The following is a 19,650-nucleotide window of genomic DNA, read 5'->3' as shown; positions in this document are numbered from 1 at the left end:
GCAGGCAGAGATGCTGTGGGACTGGGGACCGACTTAGTCTTGGGGCAGGCAGTCACACGGCGTGCAGGCAGAGATGCAGAGTGTGGGGACTGACAGTCTTCAGGCAGGCCTGACCATGCTTTGCAGACCACGTGGTCAGATGGACCCTTGACCCAACGCTGTGTGCCAGAGATGACACCACTTGCCTTTCAGCATCACTGTACAGTTTGGGTATCACCTTTGTTGAGAAATAATTGCGGCCTGGTATCTTCTACTGTGATGTGTGGCTTTGCTTTTGTGTGCTGCTTTTCCTCAGGTGGTCATCCCATTTCAGTTTGTGCTTTGTCATCATGTACCCTCGTAAGGAAGCTGTCCCTATGCAGGTCTTGGTCTTTCCGCGGCTCAATTTTTGGTGGCAGAGAGTACAGATAACATTGGTCTCATCTGAGGCAGACACACAAATACATTTCCACACCGCTGAGCCCTGGATGATGGCACTTTGGTGGTGGCGGCCAAATGAGTGTTATGTGGGGTGCCAGAATCAGAGCAGGAGGAGGAAAATATGTCACGGTTCCGTGCAGAAGCTGAGGAAGATGAGGTGTTCTGTGTTAAATAGTCAACTACGTCCTGACAATCTTGGGGTTGATGGCACGTGCCTTCTGAACACTGTACTTTGGTCCAGGTCTGCACAAAATCACAACAGCACAACCTCGAACAGACCCGCCGGGTGGCCTGCCTCTGCCTCTGCCTGTTTTGCCCATATTGGGGGGGGGGGGGGGGGAAGAAGTGAAAGGTATGCACTGACTTGACTAATACAATGTACAGTCACACAGGTACCGCGAACAGGTATGCAGTGACTGCTATATAATATAACACTGTGTGCTGTCACGCAGGTGCACTGAACAGGTATGTAGTGACTGGTGTCAATACAATGTGCAGCTGCCTGTCGCGCACACAGGTACCGTGAACAGGTATGCACGGTCGGACTGGTATTACAAATGTGCAGCTGTCACACACGTGCAGTGAAAAGGTAGTCACTGAATGTGCTGGGCCTTGCACAGTATAGGAATTACCAAGGGCCAGCTGTGACTGACTGACAGGGTTGTATATACAAGTGTCATTGGGCCACAAAAAAAAAAAAAACAGATCACAAGAACAACATTAGCTTTCAAAAGAGCTGTTGTGGGGTGCTTTTTAGCAATAAGTATTAGCAAGGAGCAAGCTAACAAACCTAACTTTAGGTTAGCTAAGCTTTCCCTATGTCTCTGCAGCAAACTCTTCCTTCTCTAATTACTGTAGCCACACCAAGTGAGGAAAATGGCCGACGCAGCTGCCTTATATAAGGGGGGGGGGCTCCAGGAGGCAGTGTAGCCTGATTGGCTACCATGTGTCTGCTGACTGTGATGTAGAGGGTCAAAGTTGAGCCTAATGATGTAGTATAGGGGCGGGTCGAACTCGCCATAAAGTTTGCGTTTCGAGGCGACCGCGAACCAGCGATGGTTCGTGCGAATAAGTTTGCAATTGAACCATTCTGGCCATCTTTAGTCAGGAGGGTCAACACACACTGCACTTCTACATTACTGCTTCCTTGGAGTTTGAAAGTGGGCCTGAACTCTTGCACAGGACAGAAGGAAAACATATAGAAATGTACCCTGTATGTATTTAGAGAGTTAACCTGTCTAATTCCCCCTCATATGTGACTAAGCACAAGTTGTAATTTGATCCCTCAGCTGCGTGAACTGCCTGCCATGGCAGAAAGGTAATTGGTAAACACAGGATGTTAACAATATGTCTGCTTCCATGAAAGTTGGAAGTAGAAACCCTTCAGATTTATTGTAGGATTTGTATCAGCTGTAACAAAGAAATGTTTTTGTTAAAGGTTATTATGCTGTTGCGTATCTTTTAGAGCAGAGAGGAAGTTCAGGTCCGCTTTAATTTAAAATTCCATATACTACCCAGGCTATTTAAATAAACCTCTCTAGCCAGAAGCTACCGTATATTTTTTTTAAAAAAACGGGTACCTAGGTGAATACATAACTAACATACAAATCAAATATATTTTGTTTACTTATAGGAAGTGCAAGCTTTTAGCCTTGTTCTTTGACAGATGAAGGAAATATTAACAAGGCCATGAAAGGCAAGCACTCTGTTCAATAATTAATTAGGAATTCAGGAGTTACTTGTTCCTTAGTATTCTAATTAACTTTAAACAGTGTTTAGTGGAGATGAATACTAGATAATGGCTGCATCCACATTTGGACAAAGCTCTCCTGATTCAGGAGAGCTTTGTCCAAATGTGGATGCAGCCATGATGTTTAACTCTGTGAAGAACAGTTCTACTACATGAAGGCACACAACTCCTTCAAGCAGGTTTGGATCGGCATATGCAGTACCCACAATGCATGCCACGTGTGGAGACTATGGTGATTTGTGAATAGTCATCCTCAAAACATACTAATGAGGTAACTGAATTAAACTGAGAACTGGCCATACACTGGAAAACATGGCCATCAGATAGATACCCTCAGATCATTATCTGTTCTGACAAGGACCATCTGACCAAATCCCTCCACACACTACATACACTACATACAGATTTTAGCAAGAAGTTTATTGAAAACCTCTGCACACTGCCAGACCTCTCAGTCCACCTCCTCCCCCAGGCCGTGCAACATGTACGCAGCTTGGGCTCACCTGCCAGTGGTGCGGTTGCTGTGTCTTCTCTCCCCACTGGCCTTTCCTTCTTGTCTCTTCACTACAAAGTCACAGGGTGTTTGTGTGACACAACAAGTGCTATAGAGGGCAAACACTAAGGGCACCATGGCACGTACCTTATGTGACCACTAGAGGCATCTAGTATTAGGCCACAAGCATTTGTTACGTCACAAAGGTGCCCTAGGACTTGGAAGTGAAGAAAGAGCAAGGAGTAGCCAGCGGGGAGAGAAGAGACCAGAACAGCGCCACAGACAGGTGAGAGTAACTTAGTCGCTCATTGCAAAATCAAAGACTACTAGCAACACGCTCCCCACCTGCTACCAATCAACCAAAATGTTCTGTCCAGCGCACAATGGAAGTATTTGGTACTCCCATAAAGTACCACTAGAAATATTTGGGTTAAATGTTGATACTGCTATATCTCTACAAAATCAATACCCCAGCAAGGAAAGAGTTAATCTGCTTTAAATGGATGCCTTATGTTTATTACTTCTGTATGTACCAGCAACTGTACTTCTGGAACACGTTTCATCAAACTTTCTCTATAAAGCAGCAGAGAAAGTGCTGCTCTTAAAGAGAACTTGTGGTAAGAGATTTACAGTGGTTGCCCATTTATTTCCTTTTAAACAATGCACATTGCCTGGCTGTCCTGCTAACTGTTTGCCTCTAATACTCTAAGCCATAGACCCTGAACAAACATGCAGATCAGATGGTTCTGACAAAAATCTGACAAGATTAGCTGCATGCTTGTTTCAGGTGTGTGATTCAGACACTACTGATGCCAGAATGATCAGCAGGACTGCCAGGCAACTAAGAGATAAATATGACAGCTTACTAAGGTTCCTTTTAATAAGCTATGGTATACCAAACTGACACACATCCTTCTGCCTTCTGTCTCAAACAGTAGTTAGGATTAATAGGGATTATGGCTACATATCAGGGAGGAACATGACCATCAAAATCAGCCTAACTAATGTGAGAGATCTGAGGTGTACTCTATGGCTTAGCAACACATTTAGGACATCAACATATAAAGTATGTCTTTAGTCTTGAAGGGAAAATACAACTTACTTTCATCATTCGTCACAATATCCCTGCATGCCTGGGTATCCTCCTTGGCACACACTGCAAGCACCTTCACTGCATACATTGTAGTCTTCTGTCCACCTGCTTTTGTGGAAAAACAGTTATTCACATAAAGAGGATTTGTAACCAAATACAAAGAAAAATGGTCCTCCTCTTAAAGCTTTGGTCTTCACCATTATTTTGTAGTGTCCCCAACAGTACAGCTCTATAAATTGCCCATATAATCTCTGACTTATTTGTGTATGGGATACTGTGTGGGATCTTTATCATTCTCTGATTTAGCCGTGTGTCTTCTCCTTAGTTTTGCACCTCCATTTACTGGCATTTCTGCTGTAATTGCATCTCTGCATGGAGCCTTATTTCTTTTTTTCAAACAGCTCTTTAATTACTTCCTTCAATACCTCCTAAGTTGGTTCCTCCACCTTTAAAGTTGAACTTCACACAGCTTAACAAGCACTTGTCTTTATAGATAATTATCAGCTGTGCTGCAAATGAACACCAGTGTCTGCAAATCACTCCTTGTACTTTAAAGCGGATGTTCGGGAATTACAAAATGAACAAATTAAAAGCCAAAGTAGTACAAAAATGTATGAATGCTATTATACTGAACTTCTGCTTAGCTGCTTTTCATCTTTCTGTTGGCCACTATACTCTTTCAACTGAAGCTGACTGCTAGGCAATCTCTGGCATAGTGCAGGATCAGGGCACTCTGGGCCTCACCCCCTCCCAAAGCAGGAATGTGAGTGGCAGCACATTATAAGTTTGGGAAATGGTGCCTCTCCTAAGATCTACCTAGGAATGGATATCAGCAAGACAAAGCAGTGGCTATATGACCAGTAATGTCGCATACCTATGAAATAGCCGCTGGGAGACTAAGGCGCAGGATACAGCAGATATACGGCATACCCTGCTCCTGCACAAGTCTCAGACAGTGCTAATTACTATTCCCCATCCAGGTCGCCGTGAATGATGGGCAATGATGTAATTCGGCTTACAGCTATTACTGGCGGGCGAATTACACGGTTTTAAAAATTAATTTGAGCTCCGTCTTTTGATGGCACCCAAATTACTCACTGTGTGCCGCTATAGCCATATTTCCTATTACGCCCTATGGTGGTGCCGGCTGCTCCCACATCTCCTGCGCTGTTTTAACCTCACTCTGCAATCTCTCCCTGCCCTTCTTTACAACACTGGTCCATTTGTTTCCTCTGTTGTACATACAAAAATGTTTAACTACTTCCGCACCAAGCTAATTGAAATCTATGCCCTGTTTAGGACTTGTTATCCCTGCCAAGGCATAGATTTTAATTAGCCCGCCGCATGCTCCCACCAATAATGCCGCCACTACTCACACTGATCACAGGATCAGGAGACAATGAAATTGGCTCCTGACCAGCTAAAAGATCTCTTCTGTCATAGTGACAGCTGTCCCCCTGGGGCACAAGAGAGTGATTGGCTCTCATAGGCAGAAGTCTATGACAGCCGATCGCTATGATTGGCTGGCGGGGGGTGGGAGGGAGGCAGAGGGAAAAAACTAAAAATACATATATTTAACCACTTTACCCCCGCGCGTACGTATTTCTCCGCCCCTTTTTCCATCCTTTAAAAACCAGGGACGGAGAAACACGTACTTTCCGCGTTCCCGACGCTGTCCGCGCTCCCGCTCGTAAACACGCCGCCCGCCGCTAGTAAAACCGCCGCCGCCCGCTCGCCCGGAGATCAATGAACGGGAAAATCCATTCCCGTTCGTTGATCTAAGCCCCACAATGACCCGCTGCTCTCCTATGGGCAGCGCGATCATTGTGAGAAGAAACTCACGTGTCCAGCCTCCTTATTCTTCCTCCAAGCTTCCGGAAGGAGGCTTGGAGGTCGCAATAAAGCAAAAAGTTACTGTGGCCATCTTGTGGCCAAATAGTAAACTACACCCTACACATTTTTCACATACAAATAAATGACTTTTACACACAAAATTAACTCATTACCTCCCACACTCCCCATTTTTTTTTTTTTTTGTAATTAAAAAAAAAATCAAAAATTTACAATTAAAAAAAATACATAATTAGTTACCTTAGGGACTGAACTTTTTAAATATTTAAGTCAAGAGGGTATAAACACTGTTACTTTATAAACTATGGGCTTGTAATTAGGGATGGACGCAAAACTGAAAAAAATGCACCTTTATTTCCAAATGAAATATTGGCGCCAAACATTGTGATAGGGACATAATTTAAACGGTTTTATAACCGGGACAAAAGGGCACATAAATTTCATGGGTTTTAATTACAGTAGCATGCATTATTTAAAAACTATAATGGCCGAAAACTGAAAAATAATTTTTTTTTCCCCACATTTTTCCTATTTTCCCATTAAAACACATTTAGAAAAAAATAATTCTTGGCATAATGTCCCACCTAAAGAAAGCCTAATTGGTGGCGAAAAAAACAAGATATAGTTCATTTCATTGCGATAAGTAATAATAAAGTTATAGACGAATGAATGGAAGGAGCGCTGAAAGGTGAAAATTGCTCTGGTGGTCAGGGGGTAAAACCCCTCAGTGGTGAAGTGGTTAATAGAATACAAATAACAAATAGCTGTCAAAAAAACAACAACAACTGGGGGGCGATCAGACCCCACCAACAGAAATCTCTGTTGGTGGGGAGAAGGGGGGGGGGTCACTGTGCTGTGTTGTGCAGCCCCTGCAGCTTGGCCTTAAAGCTGAAATGGCCTATTTTGAAAAAAATAGCCTGGTCTTTAGGGGGGTTTAGCACTGTGGTCCTCAAGTGGTTAAGGGGTCAGAGACTGCTGGTACACAAGTGGTTAACCAGATTGAATTCCAACCCAAGAACTGACTAGCATGCGTACAAGCTTTAAAGGACAAGTTTAATATCTTTAAAGAGAATAGATGCTGCCCTTTGCAATGTATTAATGTTAACACAGGTAAAGTGAATAAACCACATTATGAAACCTGTTTTAATCTCATTGTAGAATATGATGTGTTGTTAGCTGTAGAAATGCTGTAAACTTTCATAGCAAATTATAAACAAAGATTAGCATCCCAACTGAGATGAATAAATAAATACTTTCAACTAGTATATCCCTGCCTTTCCATTTAAATCAGGGGGTGGGGCTTTTATCCCACACACATTTTATCCCATGTGTGTGGGATAAAAGCAGTGGAGAAACTTGGAACAATCAGCAGAAAGGTATCAATACATAAGTGTCCATGCGCCATTTTCACTACCTATATGACTCTACGTTGCCATATCCACTCCTGACCACGGGGGAGGAGAGATAAAGAGTGGCATTGCTCAAGTGTGCCTAGGGCAAGGAACCTACCAAAATGTTGCAATGTGGCCACTTGGTTTGTACTTGTGTCATTGGTCATAGCCTTCTACGAAACTTTAAAAATACAAATGTTTTATCTTTTAAATGCTCATTCTTTCAATCTTTGAAACAAATGACAAAACAATGGAAGCAAAATATCCTTTATTTCACCTATCCTATCATTTATATAAACACTGGCTATAAAGCATGCTGTTTCCTTGAGAGGCCAATAACAGAAGTTATATCAATAACTATTACATTTTTTTGTGATGTAGCTTTTTAGTTTCGGTGTATGAAGGTTGCCAACTCAAGATATTATATTCCCAAAGGCTTGTATTGCTGAAGTATTTTTTTATTCTTTCTGACTTGTACTTTATTACTTTCTCTTTTATCATTACACATCTAGTGTGGCCTTCATTTATCAAAGCTGTTTATTTTCGCTGCATAAAGTATATATTTTTTTCCACTAAGTTTGTAAAGGAGAAAGTGTCCCTCAACAAGTTTTCTGCAAAAAGAATGAAGTTTTCTAGGCCTGAACCAGAAAAAAACTTTGTATATATATATATATACACACACAGTGGCTTGCAAAAGTATTCGGCCCCTAGAAGTTTTCCACATTTTGTCATATTACTGCCACAAACCTGAATCAATTTTATTGGAATTCCACATGAAAGTCCAATACATAGTGGTGTACACGTGAGAAGTGGAACGAAAAAAATACATGATTACATACATTTTTTATAAATCAATAACTGCAAAGTGGGGTGTGCGTAATTATCCAGCCCCCTTTGGTCTGAGTGCAGTCAGTTGCCCATAGACATTGCCTTATGAGTGCTAATGACTAAATAGAGTGCGCCTGTGTGTAATCTAATGTCAGTATAAATACAGCTGCTCTGTGACGGCCTCAGAGGTTGTCTAAGAGAATATTGGGAGCAACAACACCATGAAGTCCAAAGAACACACAAGACAGGTCAGGGATAAAGTTATTGGGAAATTTAAAGCAGGCTTAGGCTACAAAAAGATTTCCAAAGCCTTGAACATCCCACGGAGCACTGTTCAAGCGATCTTTCAGAAATGGAAGGAGTATGACACAACTGTAGACCTACCAAAACAAGGCCGTCCACCTAAACTCACAGGCCGAACAAGGAGAGCGCTGATCAGAAATGCAGTCAAAAGGCCCATGGTGACTCTAGACGAGCTGCAGAGATCTACAGCTCAGGTGGGGGAACCTGTCCATAGGGCAACTATTAGTCGTGCACTGCACAAAGTTGGCTCTTATGGAAGAGTGATAAGAACAAAGCCATTGTTAACAGAAAAGCATAAGAAGTCCTGTTTGCAGTTTGCCACAAGCCATGTGGGGGACACAGCAACCATGTGGAAGAAGGTGCTCTGGTCGGATGAGACCAAAATGGAACTTTTTGGTCAAAATGCAAAACGCTATGTGTGGCAGAAAAATTACACTGCACATTACTCAGAACACACCATCCCCACTGTCAAATATGGTGGTGGCAGCATCATGCTCTGGGGTTGCTTCTCTTCAGCAGGGACAGGGAAGCTGGTCAAAGCTGATGGGAAGATGGATGGAGCCAAATACAGGGCAATCTTGGAAGAAAACCTCTTAGAGTCTGCAAAAGACTTGAGGCTGGGGCTGAGGTTCACCTTCCAGCAGGACAACGACCCTAAAGATAAAGTCAGAGCAACAATGGAATGGTTCAAAACAGTAAAAGTCCAGATCTAAATCCAATCAAGAATCTGTGGCAAGATCTGAAAACTGCTGTTCACAAACGCTGTCCATCTAATCTGACTGAGCTGGAGCTGTTTTGCAAAGAAGAATTGGCAAGGATTTCAGTCTCTAGATGTGCAAAGCTAGTAGAGACATACCCTAAAAGACTGGCAGCTGTAATTCCAGCAAAAGGTGGTTCTACAAAGTATTGACTCAAGGGGCTGAATAATTACGCTCACCCCACTTTGCAGTTATTGATTTGTAAAAAATGTTTGGAATAATGTATGATTTTCGTCTAACTTCTCACGTGTACACCACTTTGTATTGGTCTTTCACGTGGAATTCCAATACAATTGATTCATGTTTGTGGCAGTAATGTGACAAAATGTGGAAAACTTCAAGGGGGCCGAATACTTTTGCAAGCCACTGTGTATATATATATATGTGTGTGTGTGTGTGTGTGTGTGTGTGTGTGTGTGTGTGTGTGTGTGTGTGTGTGTGTGTGTGTGTACAGTGCCCATAATTATTCATACCCCTGGCAAATTTTGACTTAAAGTTACTTTTATTCAACCAGCAAATCATTTTTTGACAGGAAATGACATAGGTGTCTCCCAAAAGATAACAACGATGTACGAGAGGCATTATTGTGGAAAAAAACATTTCTTAGCATTTATTTGCATTTGAGCAAAAACTGTCCAGTCCAAAATTATTCATACCCTTCTCAATAATCAATTAAAAAAAGCTTTTATTGGCTATTACAGCAATCAAACGCTACCTATAATTGCAGACCAGCTTTTTGCATGTCTCCCCAGGAATTTTTGCCGATTCATCTTTAGCAATTAGTTTCAAATCTTTCAGGTTAGAGAGTTTTTTGACATCACCCTGATCTTTAGCTCCCTCCACAGATTCTCAATAGGATTCAAGTCAGAACTCTGGCTGAGCCACTCTAAAACGTTAATGTTGTTGTCTGCTAACCATTTCTACATCTTCACCACTTTTGCTGTGTGTTTTGGGTCATTGACATGCTGAAATGTCCATTAGTGGCCAAGACCAAGTTTCTCTGCAGACTGCCTGATGTTATTGTTGAGAATCCTCATGTATTGCCCATTTTTCATGTGCCGCTTACTGTGATTAGGTTACCTGGTCCATTGGCTGAAAAACACCCCCAAAGCATTAGGTTTCCACGACCATGTTTGACAGTGGGGATGGTGTTCTTTAGGATGAAGGCTTCTCCTTTTTATGCAAAATGAAGGAAACATCATTGTGACCAAACAATTCAATTTTTGTTTCATCTGACCATAACACAGAAGACCAGAAGTCTTCTTTGTCCAGATGAGCATTTGCAAAGGCCAAACAAGCTTTTGTGTGCCTAATCTCGAGAAGTGGCGTCCTCCTTGGTCTGCATCCGTGGAACCCAGCAGTGTGCTGTGTCCATTGAATTGCCTGCCTTGAGACATTGCCACCAGCAGAGCTCAGGTTCACCAGAATGGCCTTGGTGGTTCTTTTTCACCTCTTTCACTATCCTCCTGGCCAGCACAGGTGTCACTTTTGGCTTCCGACCACATCCTCTGATATTTTCCACAGTGCAGAACATCTGGTATTTTTTTAATAATATTTTGCACTGTAGCCACTGGAACTTGAAAACATTTACAAATGGCCTTGTAGTCCTTTCCTGACTTGTGAGCAGCCACAATGTGCAGCCGCAAGTCCTCAATGAGCTCCTTTGTCATAGCCATGGTCGTCCACAAACCAACTGCAGAGAGCTGCTGTTTTTGTACTTGTTGAGTTGATTAAAGCAGCTGTTCTCATTTAATCAGGGTAATTAGGATGCTTTAGAACAGCTTGGACTATTTGTAATAGTATAGAATTTTGGATTTTCCCACAGACTGTGACAGTTTGTGAAGGGTATGAATAATTTTGGACTGGACACTCTTTGCTCAAATGTAAATAAAAGCTGCGAAATGTTTTTCTTTTATTTCCCCCACAATAATGCCTCTTGTACATGGTCTTATTATCTTTTGGGAGACACCCAAGTCATTTCCCGTCAAAAAAAATTACTTGTTGGTTGAATAAAAGTAACTTAAAGTCAAAATTTGCCAGGGGTATGAATAATTGTGGGCAGCACTGTTTGTATGTGTGTATGTATGCATGTACTATGTATGTATGTAGGTAGGTATATTTATATATATATATATATATATATATATATATGTATATATATATATATATATATATATATATATATATATATGTGTATATATATATATATATATATATATATATATATATATATATATATATATATATATATATATATATATAAATATGCACAAAGGCCAGTTAAATAACATCAAGTACAATATAATGTGACAGATTAACTGTGCTGCTTAAACAACATGAATATAAAAATTCACAAGACGTATTTGTAAAGACAGAAGAACGATCGGCACCAAATGCTAACTGGCAACCTTCTGGGGGGTCCTTAGCCCTTGCTCACTGTGCCTCCGGTTTTGAGACATCAATTGTATGGCGAAGTGAAGAGATACCGGGCACCAGCTAGATTGCAAAAGCTAATTTATTTCATCCCATCCATAGACAGACACCATAGATCAGGCAGTAGGTCTAACAGCCGTTTCGCAAGCTGGCAATGCTTGCTTCCTCAGAGGTCTCTGAGGAAGCAAGCATTGCCAGCTTGCGAAACGGCTGTTAGACCTACTGCCTGATCTATGGTGTCTGTCTATGGATGGGATGAAATAAATTAGCTTTTGCAATCTAGCTGGTGCCCGGTATCTCTTCACTTCGCCATACAAAAATTCACAAGAGCGAGAAGTCGAAAGCTGCAGTGTCTTTAAAGCAACAGGGACAGCAATACTATCCCATGAAAAAAAATCCCACATATATAAGAAGATATATACTTGTTCTACTTAAATAACATATGCATTGTACTTTTCATGTTTTGATTTCAGTGAATTTTATGTAGTAAATATAGAGAAAACTGTTTCAGGCATTTTCCATCTTTGCTGCCTCTGACTGAAGCTAATTCTGATGTAATTTTCTCCTTACTCTTAATTCTCCTAAAAACAGTGCAGTCATATCTAACTTGCTTTGTAAATACTTGTGAGCACAGCACAGATCGTACTTCAGCAGCGTCTCCCTTCTCACCCTTGTGTCACACTTAACTGCCTTCAGCTTTCCGCAATAAAACCCACGCCCTGTTCTTTGTTGCCAGTTTTAACTCAATTGATCATGTACACTTATGGTGGCCATACATGGTACAATTTTTCATTTTTTTTCGATTAGATAATTCAGTTTGATTATTCTGTTAGATCGAATATAAAGATTTTTCCAGCATGTCCGATCAGATTTTTCTCAAAAAACCGGGATAATCGTTCGAATTTCTTGCTCGAAACTTTCATTCGATGCAATCATTTAGATCGAATAAACAGGAAAATCAAACGTTTTTATTGTATCGTGTATGGGCACCAAAAGTGTTAGAGCATTCAACAGGTTTTCCTCACAACAATGGCTGTTCTCACGTCTGCTTTTTTTACTTGCTTGTATGGATTTTGACTACTTGCCTAATATAGAAAGATTTTTTCTCCCCAACAGTATACATGCCAGAGCTTCAGGGGTTACTGCATTTTGCACATCAGTCACCCGGTGGAGGTGTGATACATGAGGGCTTTCTCAAACTAAATTACATTGAGAAAGCTGCCTGTTCAGGACAGTGGAAAAGGCTTCTGCCAATTGCTTATGTATATGACACTGCTGAAAAGGCTTTTACCAGCAGTGACAGACGATATTAGACACTGTATTTTGCTGAGACATTGCATCTCGTAAACAAATGCCCTCTTTTTTTTCAGAATATGTTCTTGGCAGTCTGTCTAATTAATTAATTAAATGTCATCCTGGGGAATGGTTTTCCAGATCTGATCTATGTACTGTGTATGGAATGCTTCCAATTATGTGACTGTAAGATATGAAATGCTGCAAGCCTTGCTGGCTTCTTTACTGCAGTGTGTTTAAAGCCTCGAGCAATTTGACTGAGGACGATTCTGTCAGTAGAAGCTGACATTAAGATGCTATTATGACAGCATTCTGTTTCTGATCACTTATTTCATTTATATATTTACCTTCATTATCCTTATGAGTTTTTTTACAATGCCTTGTTGCACTAGCAGGCTCACAGCTGCAGTGCACTGTGGGAGAACTCTGCTAAGAATGCCAACTGATCGCTGCAGAAAGATAAAACATATAATTAAAGTCATAATTATTAACACTTATGCAGCGCAATCATTATCTATGATGATGTACAGAGCAAGGGCCCATTCACACTGGGGCGTTTCATGCCGATCACCGTATCGCCCGCGGTCACTAGTGTTTTGAAAAGTGCTAGTGTAAGTAAAAGTATATACAGGGATCTCACTGCAGCAATCGCCAATGATTCGTGATTTGCAATAAACAAAAACGCAGTGCATGCAGCGCTTTCTTGCGATTTTTAGAGCGATTGGGACTGCAATGTTAAAAAAAGTGAATCACAATCGCTTAAAAATAGCAAAGTTGTACGGTGAAAAATATGCAGAAAAGCACAAATAAAATCCCCCGCTCAAAGTGCTAGCGATTAGTGTTTTGTGATCCTCAGTTTGAATGGGCCCTTAGAGACAAACATGGATACATAAAAATACAGACACTGGTGTATGATACAGAGTTGGTAGACAATCTAGGTGTCACAATTACTAATACAAGTAACAAGAAACAAAGTGGAAAGAGCACTTCCTTTGCAAGATTACAATCTATAGGAATGGTGAGGAAACAAAAGTTGGGGCAACGTGTAAATGTACAAGGAGGTATCCTAAAGTTTTATTTATCACAGGGAAGTTATTATGGTACATCAGGGCTGCCCAATAGGTCCATCGTGATCTACCGGTAGATCATGACAACCTGCTGAGTAGATCACGCCCATGTTGCCACGTCCTGTCAAATTCTGCTGCTCTGCAGTCGCGGCTGTCGGAATTTTATGCTGCGCAGCCGCGGCTACCAGATTGTGCATCAGGGAGGAGAGAGGAGAAGCGTGGCTGAAGGGGAGGAGCGGCTGAAGGGAAGAGCGGCAAATGAGGAGACAGCGTCTCCTCCTCTCCAGGCTTTGACAACTGGGGGCAGGAGCAGGAAGTGTATGGAGGCTGATGGGGAAGACAGGACATGCACGGTCAGTGGCATTATTTACTGCGCGCCGCTCACTGAGTGCGAGCGTTGTGCAGCCAGCAGGGGGAGCGTCTCTCACCGCAGGGGGAAGCCGCACTGACAAGCATCGGCTCTGCTCTTGGCGGGCATTGACTTCAGCAATATGAGCAAATAGCTTCAGAAGGATTCTGAAGCTATTTGCTATGTTTGAAGGGACTATGTGACTGCCTGTGACTGCCTGTACTGGTATAGGGAGGGGGATCTTGGGGGTATATGGTTGCTTCATTGTTTATTAATAATTTTAATGGCCAGGTCACACCAGTAAAAAACAGATTTGGCAACCCCACCTGGCCTAAATGAGTTTTGGTTCTCGTTTCACTTATTACATTTTAAGTAACTTTAATCATTGCTTCTGAAAATTCTTCTTTGTGAATGGGTCACCTTGTGGTGCCTTTGAGAGGACATATTTTTTTACCCCATTGTTTTGCATTAATATCCTTTTGTACCATTACACTTGGCCTAGTATACTGTAGATGGACATTTGCAACAATTTCAAGCCATTGCAACACACTTCCAGGAATGCAGAGGTCAGAGTGGAGTCAAACAGGAGGGGGCATTGCCAGATTGTTGAAACCTTTTTATGTAGGTAGAAAAAAACAAAGTCTTGTAAAAGTAATACCTTTTAAACCTTTTTCAATTCCTGAATAGCAGAACATACTAGAGCTTACAGCTGACTAATTTTACCCCCAACAATGGCACAGAAAGATTAAGTAAGAATATTTTTAAAATATGTTGTTGCATTGCAGTGTAACGAACATTGCGGTGTGCATTGCAACAAGGTGTAAATCAAAGACTATAAACAGTTCATACCTCATCAGTTGTGCTTCAATGCAATGAGTTACACTGTCAGGGCCGGTTTAAGGGGCCTTGGGGCAAACTGAAGCAGGGGCATTCCCATTGCTCCCCAGCACCCCTGCATGTGTAGCAGCAGCAGTAACTTCTCACCTGGCCCGCCGGGCTGCAGTGGCAGTTAAATCCGTGCACTCTTTACCATGCTGACTGCTTCCTGCTGTATGACCCAGCGCATGTTTACACATAGTCATAGTGCATAAGAGTGCATGGGCTGTGCAGCCACCGCTGCCCTCCGGGACAGGTGAGAAATTACTGCTGCTGCTGCACATGCAGGAGCCCAGGGAGCAGAGCAAGTAGAGTAGTATTCAGCAGGGTCAGCGGTGCAGGTGCCCCTGCAGAGGTCGGGGCCCCTCTCGCTGGCCCTGTACATTTTTAAAATGCAGAACACAGAGTGCATTGCTAAAAGCACACACTTTGACATGCAATTTTTCTCAATGAAGAGGCACATTGGCCAGTTGCATCTTCGCATGCGTTAATTTACAGGCCGCCACTAATGTTTTTGGCTGCACTGTGAAACTAGCCTGAGGCAATATTCTTGTTTTCTTTTATGTACCATAAGTTAGTTTGTAAAGCAGATGTATTGCCATTCTCCCTGCATCACCAACTTCCAGCGCCTGGCCCCACCTCCTCTCTCTCCCCAGAGAAAACCGCCAAGCTGTAACGATTGGTGTCGGCACGCAGAGAGAATCTGATTATTGGTGACCTGCAGTATCACCAAGAATGCAGATATATACCTGATTATTGATGATCTGCAGAATCACCGATAATACAGATATATTGCTAACCTCTGGACACCTATAGGTATGTAATTGTTTGGTGTAACAGTAGTACTTTGAGTAATGCACCTGCTGGGCAGGTGATATTAGGCAGTAAAGGAACACTGTTCTGAGAGTACAGGAACCTTCCAGCAGCCTGAGACTCTCCAAGGGGTGGAGTCAGGCTGGAGACAGGAAGGGCCAGAGAGTGAGTGACACCTGAAGGTGGATGTCACTATCTGGTCTGGAGTCTATCTCTTAAGAGGAGAGATAGCTCTCGAGGTCGGACACGCCTGGTCGGTAACACACGGACAGATAAAGTACTAAGACAGAAGGCTGATTCGGTATTCAAGGCAAGCAGGGTCTGGCAACGGAATATCAGATATGCGAGGTACCGAATCAGAGGACAGAGGAGTAGTCAAGAAAGCAATAAGTCATAACAGATATCAAACAATGCCTAGTCTGGGTGTGAGGTCCGTGGTCTCTCCACCATGGAACTAGTCTGATGTATAACAAAATGATCGCACAAGTTCCCTAGTCTTGGGTGCGAGGTCCGTGGTCTCAGCACCCTGGAACTAGTCTGATGTATAACACAAATGATAATACAGTTCCCTAGTCTGGGTGCGAGGTCCGTGGTCTCAGCACCCTGGAACTAGTCTGGAGTATAACACAAATGATAATACAGTTCCCTAGTCTGAGTGCGAGATCCGTGGTCTCAGCACCCTGGAACTAGTCTGGAGTATAACACAAATGATAATACAGTTCCCTAGTCTGAGTGCGAGGTCCGTGGTCTCAGCACCCTGGAACTAGCTTAACCTCTTGACGACCAGCTAACGCCGATTGGCGTAAACTGGTCGTCTGCAAGTTTCCATGGAAACGGCCGCTCGTTCGAGCGGCCTTTCCATGTCCATTCACGGAGGCTGTCTCCGTGAACAGCCGGAGAGCCGCCGATCGCGGCTCTCCGGCAAAATGTAAACACGCGGGGAAGAAATCCCCGCTGTTTACATCATACGGCGCTGCTGCGCAGCAGCGCCGTAAGCCAGATCGGCGATCCCCGGCCTCTGATTGGCCGGGGATCGCCGGCATATGATAGGCTGAAGCCTATCCTTCAATGCGCAGGATGGATAACCGTCCTGCGCAGGCCATGGAGGGAGAGGGAGGGACGGGAAGCCAGGGAGCGCCGAAAACGCTGCGGAGGGGGGCTTTGAAGAGCCCCCCCCGCAAAGCGCAGAGAGCCAGCGGCGATCAGACCCCCCCAGCAGGACATCCCCCTAGTGGGGAAAAAAGGGGGTAAGTCTGATCGCCCTGGCTAAAACCTGATCTGTGCTGCGGGCTGGAGAGCCTACGCAGCACAGATCAGCCAGAAAGCCACTGGTCGGCAAGTGGTTAAGCATAAACAGAATAACAGTTCAAGTAATCTGGCTCAGTGTGAATTCCCAGGTCCTCCTGGTTCAAACACACTGTTGGATCTGACTAAGGTCTGAGTGCTTCCACGTAGTGTTTGCAACGGCAGACAACTTGCAACTGGCCAGCAGTAACTATACATGGAGTAGTGCTCTCCAGCACCACCCCTAATTGATCAACCAATAGTATCCTGCTCTGGAGTCAGCTGATCGGCGTGATCAGCTGACTCTCTCTGCCCAGTATAAGAATTCTGCCTCTCAGCGCACGGGGGCGTATTCCTAAGCCTGTGTGCACTAACAGACTCAGCCACACCAGACACACGCTGCCGCGTGCAAACCGCTGCACTGGACGCGGAACCAGCCGCCTTACTGTTGTTGCATGCAGCGGCTTCTCCGCGCTCTGCCCCACTACCAGACACACGCCTCCGCGCGCAAACCACCGCACTGGACGTGGAATCAGCCGCCTCCTCAGTAGCACACGCGGCGGCTTTTCCGCGTTCTCTCACACAAGCTATTTACTGTATTAAACTGCTTGGCGTTTTTCTCTGCGGAGAGAGAGGAGGCAGGGCCAGGCGCTGGAAGTTGATGATGCAGGGACTTCGGGACGGCATCACGGGACAAGACTTCTCAGTTAAATATAACTTACTTTTACTTTCAGGCTGTCGGATTTTCGTTTTGACTCTGGAGTTCCTCTTTAAGCTTTTTTTAAAAACTTTCTCTACTTATAACTGTTATTTAGTTTCAAAGAAAACAAAAGACACAATACTCTCTATCAGAGAGGTCAAAATGACTTACATTAAGAATGATTCCTTCTTTCCAGCTAAGCAGAGACATACACTGTGTGGCTATATTGATGCCTCGCTCCTAAAAAAGTTCATGGTACAGTCAGTGCAGGTACAGAACAATTAAACAATAGAAAAAGGTAAAGTTTTGTTCTATAAACAATAAACATTTTTCAAAAACATTAAAAACAGTATGGAGTGTTTTAAAAGTAATGCTCTCCGAACCTTTGTTTGTTTGAAAGTTAAACAGCTAAGTTACACCTTTTAAAAAGGTTTGTCCTTCAAAAATTCTCAAAAGGATTTAATGCAATATTTTAGACCCTAATAGCTGCTCTGCTTAAACAAAAAAAAAAAAACACAATAGATTCCTTTTTATATCTCTAAGTTAGAGGTCATATGTCTGACAATGGCTGTCCTCGCCTCCACACTCTCCAAGATGGATGCCGAGGTTAGTATTTGGGGACTGAAAAGATCACAATGTTTAAAAAAAGGGTTGCAAAAAGGGTTGTGGTGGCACTAGCTACCACAAAGTATAGTAAATGTACGGTAAAGTTCTGCTTCTCATTCTTGCTGATGAATGATATCACCAGCGGTGTTGCTTGCAAATTCTCAATGCCATTTTCATTTTTGCGTTTCTTCCAAGAAAATACACTTTTTTTGTGTTTTTGCCCAGATAGCTAATTTTTAAAAAAACAAGTGTCATATTTTTGACCAAATAGACATTTTTGAAAATAACTCCCACATTCGAAATGTGCTTTGCGTGAAAACGGCCTCCCATTAGTTAGTGGATGTGAAAATTAAAGTGAAAAATGAAAGCAAAAAACCGCTAAACTAAATTTTCACTTTTTAAGGGGCAGTTAAAGCAAAAAAAAATGCTAAACTATTTTAGCATATTTTCGCGAAGCAAAAAGAAAATAGTACTTATTTTTGTGAAAATACCGCAAAAAAGAATATCGACATTTTCGCTCATCACTGATCATCAGTAGGATTGGTCAATGTGATACAAATAATTCTCTGATGCAAAAGTTTATGCACATTTTTTGCTGTATAAATAAGTATAACATTATCATAAAACTATATTATTTGCATCTCAATGAATATCCCTACTCAGGCATGACATATTAATGACACCATTAGATGCTTATGGTGGGTGCCATGTTTATTTCTTTTTAAACAGTACCAGCTGCCTGGCAGTCCTGCTGATCTTTCTGGCTGCCGTAGTGTCTGAATCACCAATCTGAAACAAGAATGTGGCTAATCTAGTCAGACTTCAGTCAGAACCATCTGATTGACATGCTTGTTCAGGGTCTATGGCTAAGAGTATAAGGGCCAGTGCACACCAAAAACCGTTAGCGGATCTGCAAACGCTAGCAGTTTTTGAAGCTGTTTTTGAGCGATTCTAGGCATGTTTCTAAACATGCCTAGCGTTTTTGGGAGCATTTTTGTGATTTTTGTGATCGTGATTTTATATTTTGTTGCAGTAAAAATGTAACTGAACAGCTTCTGTAACAAAAATGCTTGGAAAATCGCTCTGATCTAGCGCTTTTCAGAGTGATCTTCCACTTTACTTGAGGCAGAAATGCCTCAGAAAACCGCAAAAATGCTGCCGGACCGAGTTTGCGTTTCGGGAAAAAACAAACCGCTCTATTGTGCACCACCACATTCATTCACATTCATTAGCCAAGCAGTTGCCCCAAACCCACATCGCTAATTAATATTCACTGCACTGTAGTGTTGTCCGGATCATGAACGATTCGGATCTTTGAACCGGATCTTTTTTGTGAGTCGAA

General features: G+C 42.6%; 1 protein-coding gene across 9 annotated transcripts in view; it reads right to left on the bottom strand.

Moving 5' to 3' along the window:
* TTC12 (tetratricopeptide repeat domain 12) overlaps positions 1–19,650 on the bottom strand; it is a 308,494-nt gene that overhangs the window by 32,053 nt on the left and 256,791 nt on the right. For 7 of the 9 annotated variants that reach the window (XR_011022127.1, XM_068240772.1, XM_068240768.1 and 4 more), the window contains exons 18-20: positions 17,874–17,942; positions 12,961–13,062; positions 3,766–3,865 (exon numbers count right to left, since the gene is read on the bottom strand). Coding sequence is in view for 7 of the 9 variants with exons in the window: in XM_068240772.1 (XP_068096873.1) it covers positions 3,766–3,865; positions 12,961–13,062; positions 17,874–17,942 (271 nt within the window). In the remaining 2 variants the exon portion in view is untranslated. The remainder of the gene's footprint in view (positions 1–3,765; positions 3,866–12,960; positions 13,063–17,873; positions 17,943–19,650) is intronic. The other 2 variants (XR_011022128.1, XM_068240774.1) reach the window with 2 other exon arrangements.

This window comes from Hyperolius riggenbachi, chromosome 6 (assembly GCF_040937935.1).
Source record: "Hyperolius riggenbachi isolate aHypRig1 chromosome 6, aHypRig1.pri, whole genome shotgun sequence".
Classification (NCBI taxonomy): Eukaryota; Metazoa; Chordata; class Amphibia; order Anura; family Hyperoliidae; genus Hyperolius; species Hyperolius riggenbachi.
Note: the sequence above shows the minus strand (reverse complement) of the source record. Positions and strands in the feature narration are given on the sequence as shown.